Here is a 7,004-nt window from a genome sequence, read left to right on the forward strand (position 1 = left end):
GCTTCCCCTGGGGCCCCTCTCTTTCTCTCTCTCTCTGTCATTCTCTCTCTCTCTCCCCCCCCCCCTCCCCTGGGGCCCCGGGGCCCCTCAGTGACCCTGGGGAGGGAGGGAGGGAGGGAGAGGGAGGGACGTGCCAGCTGCAGACATCTGGCCCGGCCTCTGGATGTTTCTGGGAAAGCAGGCAGATGTAACTCCCGGAAGAGTGGGGTAGGGGTCAGGGTGGAGAGGGGGGTCCCTGGAATATGCCCATCACCAGGAAAGGGCCTGGGTTGCACCATGCTGGGATGAGAACAGACCTTGGAGTTGAGGAGGCCTGTGGTGGCCTTGGGACCGAAAGCAAGACAACTTAGGCTTGCCACCATGATGCTCTGGTAGAATGCCAAGCCATGCATGGCCTTGGAAATACACTTGAGGCATAAAAGACCTCATCTCAGATGATTAGAGGATCATGGGAATTGTGAGGCATGGTGTGTGTGTGTGTGTGTGTGTGTACACATACCCAGGGCTGGTGTCCTACTATTTGAGCCACACTTCCAGTCCAACATGGTAAGCTTTTTGTTGTTGTTGTTGTGGGTCATGGCGCTTGAACTCTGGCCTTGGACGCTTTCCCTATGCTCTTCAGTTCAAGGTCAGCACTCTACCGCTTGAGCCACAGCTAGGATTACAGGTGTGAGCCACCAGTGCCCAGCTCCATTTAGTTTTTTGAGGAACCTCCATACTGTTTTCCATAGTGACTGCACTAATTTACACCCCCACCCACAGAATGGAGGCCTTTTACACTCCCACTCCACCCCCAGCCCTTGTCCAGCATTTGTTTTCTTCGCCTTTTTATTTGTGCCAGTCCTGGGGCTTGAACTTAGCATCACATTGAAGTGGCCCAGATAGGAAGAAGTGCCCTAGGCCCCATTGTTGGGTGCCTAGTAAAGTTACTTGGTAGGGTGTGGCCAGTTTACCCCAACCTGCTCCCCTCAGCCTCAGGTGCCCTGTGGCTGCTGTCTGCGAAAGCACTTTAAGATACTGCCTGTGCTTTGATATGGCTTGCTGTGAGCCACCTTTGGGCACCCAGAATACAGACACCAAAAGCAGACCAGGTTATGGGATGGGGGGAACACACAGTACCCTGTGGTGGCAGACAGCTATCTGGGGTGAGACCCTGAAGTGGGAAGCTCCCTGGAGTTGGGGATTGAGCTGGACTTAGAGGCATAGCTGAAGTTAATTCTGCCTGTGCAGGCCAGAAAGGAAGAGCAGATGGTTCAGGTAGGAAAGACGTGGGGGGACTACTGAAAGGGGCGTGATATGGCAGGGGGATGCTGCTCAGGGGAGAACAATTGCCCAGCTTCCCCAGAACCCAAAAGAAGTTGAAGCTGCAGCATCTGCGATTTTCATCCTGAGACTAGGAATCTTGGAGTGTGTGTGTGTGTGTGTGTGTGTGTGTGTGTGTTTGCATGTGTGCTAGTACTGGTACTTGAACTCAGGGCCAGGATGGTGTCCCTTAGCTTTTTTGCTTAAGACTAGTTCTTCCACTTGAGCCACAGCTCCACTTCCAGACTTCTTCTTTTCTTTTCTTTTTTCTTTTTTTTACCAGTCATGGAGCGGATCTTGAACTCAGGGTCTGGGCACTGTCCCTGAGCTTTTATTGTTGGCTTTGAACTTCAGTCCTCAAATTCCATCCTCCTAAGTAGCTAGGGTTACAAGAGTGAGTCACTGGCACCTGGCTGTTGGAAGACTTTTGAGTAGAGGAGAAAATCAGATTCTGTTCTAGAAAGATGAGGGGTTGGAGGCAGGATTAGAAATGATCTAGCTACCTTCTGCCTACAAGGCCTAGGCCCTGAACCAGGGCCATGGTGGGTTTGGAGATGGGGCAAAGAGAGATTCTGGCATAGAAGGCAGACAAAAGGAATGTTGGCTTGTAAGTTGGGTAGAGAGACGACTAAGCAGAATCAAGTGGCCACAAGATCACAAGCTCTGGGTTCACATGTCAGCTCTTGCTTTGTGACCCTGGACAAATGATTTGACCACTCTTGAGTCTCAGAGATAGTCCCTAGGCAGATTTCCAAGTTAAGCATCAAGGACACAGAGTGGTGCAGACTCACAGCAGGTTTTCCTATTTGTTTTTACCTGCCCTGCTTCCTGGATGGAGCTTAGGCCCTCTGATCTGAAATTGCCGCTCTTGGTCTCTTTCCTTCCACAGCTGAGCTTCTAGTCACAGGTGTGGAAGGGGACTGGTGCAGGGACAAGTGTCAGCTGTGCTGTAGCTGGGTGCCAGAGGCACTGTCCTTCAGAGGGAGGGGCTGTCCTTTGCTCCCTAAGTGTGCAGGCTGTGGGGAAGGAGAGTCAGGGAAGATTTTGTGCACCTGCCTGTCTCCTTCCCAACCTTTTTTCTTGGTTTTCTTCTTTTCTTTTTTTTTTCTCTTCGGTCGTGAGGCCTGAACTCTGGGCCTGGGCGCTGTCCATCAGCTCTTCAGCTCAAGGCTAGCACTCTACCACTTGAGCCTCAGCCCCACTTCCGGCTTTTTCTGCTTATGTGGTGCTGAGGAATCGAACCCAGGGCCTCATGCATGCAAGGCAAGCACTCTACCACTGAGCCAACTTCCCAGCCCTTCTTTTCTTTTTCTTTCTTTTTCTTTTTTTTTTGCCGGTCGTGGGGCCTGAACTCAAGGTCTGGGCCCTGTCCTTCAGCTCTTCAGCTCAAAGCAAGCACTCTACCATTTGAGCTACAGCACCACTTCTGGCTTTTTTCTGCTTATGTGATGCTAAGGAATCGAACCCAGGGCCTCATGCATGCCAGGCAAGCACTCTACCACTGAGCCACCTTCCCAGCCCTTCTTTTTCTTTTTCTGGTCAGTTGTGGGGCTTGAACTCCGGGCCTGGGCACTCCCCCAGGCCTCTTTGGCTCAAGGCTAGCATTCTACCACTTTGAGCAACAGCTCCACTTCCATTTTTTTGGTGGCTAATTGGAGATAAGAATCTCTTTCAGAAGCCAGCTGCCGGTGGCTCACTCCTGTATTCCTAGCTACTCAGAAGGCTGACATCTGAGGATCAAGGTTCAAAGCCAGCCCAAGCAGCAAAGTCCAAGATACTCTTAGCTCCAATTAACCACCAGAGAACCGGAAGTGATGCTGTAGTTCAAGTATAGAGTGCTTGCCTTGAGCTGAAGAGCTGAGGGGCAGTGCCCAGGCCCAGAGTTCAAGCCCCATGACTGACCAAAAAAAAAGTTATGGGAAGAGGGAGGCTCTGGGCCCTTCTGGAGTCTGAACCCTTTTCTGCCCCTAGCAGGAGTCACAGCCATGGCCTCCAAATCTGAGAAGAGGGTTGCCTCCTCTGTTTTCATCACCCTGGCACCCCCACGCCGGGACACGACTGTGACAGGAGAAGTGAGGCAGGTGGCTCGGGAGACCCGAGGCCGGCCCTGGGAGGCCCCTGCTCCTGGGAAGGCGCCTGGGGGTGGCCTGGCCGGGAGGCCCAGCCCCTGGGCTCCCACCAGCAAGGCTGCAGCCTGTGACCCAACTGGGCCTTCTCAACTCTCCAATGGAGGTAAGAGGGTGACTGCAAGGGAGGCAGAGGGGGAGGCAGCCGGAAGGTGGGGAGGGAAGGCAGGCTTGGTCTTTCTTTTTTTCCTCTCTGCTTCCCTCCCTTCCTTTCCTCACTCATCAGTTCATTCATTCACTGATTTACTCATTGACTTAATTGATTGTTCATTCATCATCTATCCAGTTATTCATTCATCAGGTTCCCACTATGTGCTAAGCAGAGCATGGGTGATCAGCTTCCTGAGTAGTTGGTATTACCCTTGTGAGCCACCAGTGCCCAGCTGATAGTCGTGGGGTTTGAACTCTGGGCCTGGGTACTGTCTCTGAGCTCTTCAGCTCAAGTCGAACACTCTACCACTTGAGCCGCAGCACCACTTCCGGTTTTCTGGTAGTTAATTGGAGATGAGTCTCTTGGACTTTCCTGCCTTGGCTGGCTTTAAACCTTGATCCTCAGCTCTCAGCCTCCTGAGTAGCTAGGATTTCAGGAGTGAGCCCACCTAAATTTTATTTTTTCATTTATTATCTTACCATTTTATTGATTGATTGATTGTCAGTCCTGGGGCTTGAACTTAGGGCCTGGGCACTGTCCCTGAGCTTCTTTTGCTCAAAGCTAGCCCTCTACCACTTGAGCCACAGCGCCACTTCTGGCTTCTGTCTGTGTGGTGCTGAGGAATCAAACCCCGGGCTTCATGCATGCTAGGCAAGCACTCTACCACTAAGCCACAATCCCAGCCCTATTATTATTATTTTGTGTATGTATATGCTAGTCCTAGAGCTTAGATTCAGGGCCTGGGTGCTGTCCCTGAGCTTTTTTCTTTTTTCAGTTGTGGGGCTTGAGCTCAGGACCTGGGCAGCTTTGTGCTCAACGCTGGCACTCTACCACTTGAGCCACAGCTCCACTTCCAATTTTTGAGTGGCTAATTGGAGATAAGAGCCTCACAGGGACTTTCCTGCTTGGGTTTCAAGCCTCGATTCTCAGATCTTAGCCTCCTAATTAGATAGGATTATAGGCTTGAGCCATTGGTGCCTGGATTTCTTTTTTTTTTAAATCAGTGCTAGAGCTCTACCAGTTGAGCCACAACTCCACTTTTGGCTTTTTGTTATAGTTGTTGTTGTTTAATTGGAGATAAGATTCTCACAAATTCTGGTCACCTGTGGCTCACACCTGTAATCCTAGCTACTCAGGAGGCTGAGATCTGAGGATCACGGTTCAAAGCCAGCCCAGGCAGGAAAGTCTGTGAGACTGTTTATCTCCAAAAAACCACTCAGAAAGCCGGAAGTGTTGCTGTGGCTCAAGTGGTAGAGCGCTAGCCTTGAGCTGAAGAGCTGAGGGATAGCACCCAAGCCCAGAGTTCAAGCCCCACGACCGACCAAAAAAAAAAAAAAACTCTTGGACTGAGAAGGTGGCTCAGTGGTAGAGCTCTTGCCTTGTATGCATGAGGCCTTGGGTTCGATTCCTCAGCACCACATAAGCAAAAAGAAAAAAGCCGGAAGTGGCGCTGCTGCTCAAGTGGTAGAGCACTAGACTTGAGCTGAAGAGCTGAGGGACAGTGCCCAGACCCAGAGTTCAGGCCCTACCACTGGACCCAAAAAAAAAAAAACTCCTGCAGAACTTTCCTGCTGGGCTGGATTCAGATCTCAACCTCTTGAGTAGCTAGGATTACAGGTGTGAGTCATTGGCAATCAGCTATTTAGTTGGTTGTGGGGCTTGAACTCAGGGCCTGAGTGCTGTCTCTGAGCTACTTTGCTCAAGGCTAATGCTCTATCACTTTGAGCCTCAGCGCACTTCTAGTTTTCTAGTGGTTAATAGGAGATGAGTTTCATGGACTTTCTTGCCTGGACTAGCATTGAACTGTAATTCTCAGATCTCAGCCTCCTGAGTAGCTAGAGTTATAGGTGTGAGCCATCAGCACCAGCCCAGCTATTTGTTTTTGAGATAGAGTCTCGCTGTGTTTTGCAGTCCCCTCAAGCTCCTGGCTCAAGCAGGCTCCTCCTGCTTCAGCCTCTTGAGTAGCTGAAAACTACTGTCATGGACCAAGCTTTTACTTTTTTTTCTTCTAGTGCTAGGATAGAACCTGGGGCCTTACTGTGTTCCTGAGCTCCATGCACCCTACCTAGTACACCCTTGGATGGTGATGGCTAGGGATGTAGTTCACTGGTTATGTTCTGGCTTAGTTTGCACAAGGCTCTGGGTTTGATCCCTCAGCACCACACACACAAAAATTGACCCATAATAATTGTACACATTTCTGGGTACAATGTGTGCTGCGTATAATGAGCAGGTTGGGGCAAATGGCACACCTGTGCCTCAAAACCTGGTCATATTTCTGTGTTAGGGACATTCAGAGTCCTCTAGGTGAGCTATTTTGAAATATGTGATTAATTATTGTCAACTGTTACTACCCTCTTGTGCCATAAAAGCATGTATGTGTGGAGAACACATACAACCCCAGCATCCACGGGCTGGTGCAGGAGAATGGAAAGTTGGAGGCCAAGCCAGTCACCTGTGGCTCACACCTTAATCCTAGCCAGTTAGGAGGTCCACAGTTTGAGGCTAGTCTAGACAGAAAAGCCCTTGAGACTCCATCTCCAAAATAATCAGCAAAAATCTGGACTGGAGGTATGATTCAAGTGGCAAAGAACAATTCCAAGCAAATATGAGGCCCTGAGTTCAAACCCAGTACCAGCAGGAAGGAAGGAAAGTTGGTTCAAGACCAGCCTGTGTTATTTAATGAGGCTTTGTCTTTAAAAAAAAAAAAAAAAGCTTTCTGTGGCCAGGCACCAGTAGCTCATGCTTATAATCCTAGCTACTCAGGAGGCTGAGATCTGAGGATTGCAGTTAGAAGACAGCCCAGGCAAAAAAGTCCATGGGACTCTTATCTCCACTTTAACCACCAGAAAACCAGAATTAGTAGCCTTGAGTGAAAAAGCTTGGGAATAGGATCCAGGCCCTGAGTTCAAGCCTCAGGAATGGACAAAAACAACAACAACAACAAAAACTTCCTGTGTCCAGCTCTGCCCCATTTTGATGACACTGGATATTTATTGAGGTAGAGAGTTACTGTTTCCAGTCCAGAGATCTCAGGTGAGACTTTGGGCTAGAACTGTGGCCCTCAGCTAGCATTGCAACTTACCTGAAATCCAGCTTCTCAGGGCTGGCCCCAGGCCTGGTAAATCAGAAACTGGGTGGAGCTGAGCTCTGGGGGTTGGAACAAGAACAAGGACCCCTGCTGATTTTTTGTTGTTGTTGTAGCTCATGGGGCCTGAACTCTGGGCCTGGGCGCTGTCCCTCAGCTCTTCAGCTCAAGGCTAGCACTCTACCTCTTGAGTCACAGCACCACTTCTGGTTTTCAGGTGGTTAATCGGAGATAAGAGTCTCAGGACAGGGGCTGGGAAGGTGGCTCAGTGGTAGAGCGCTTGCCTTGCATGCCTGAGGCCCTGGGTTCGATTCCTCAGCACCACATAAGCAAAAAG

The 7,004-nt window shown here is 50.2% G+C and overlaps 1 protein-coding gene across 1 annotated transcript in view; it reads left to right on the plus strand.

The window, feature by feature from the left end:
- The first annotated feature begins 3,277 nt into the window (after positions 1-3,277).
- Fblim1 (filamin binding LIM protein 1) overlaps positions 3,278-7,004 on the plus strand; it is a 16,312-nt gene continuing 12,585 nt past the window's right edge. Inside the window, exon 1 of the mRNA XM_013022260.1 lies at positions 3,278-3,534. Within this exon, the coding sequence (XP_012877714.1) occupies positions 3,288-3,534 (247 nt within the window). The 5' untranslated portion in view covers positions 3,278-3,287. The remainder of the gene's footprint in view (positions 3,535-7,004) is intronic.

Source organism: Dipodomys ordii, unplaced genomic scaffold (assembly GCF_000151885.1).
Source record: "Dipodomys ordii isolate 6190 unplaced genomic scaffold, Dord_2.0 Scaffold61, whole genome shotgun sequence".
Lineage (NCBI taxonomy): Eukaryota > Metazoa > Chordata > Mammalia > Rodentia > Heteromyidae > Dipodomys > Dipodomys ordii.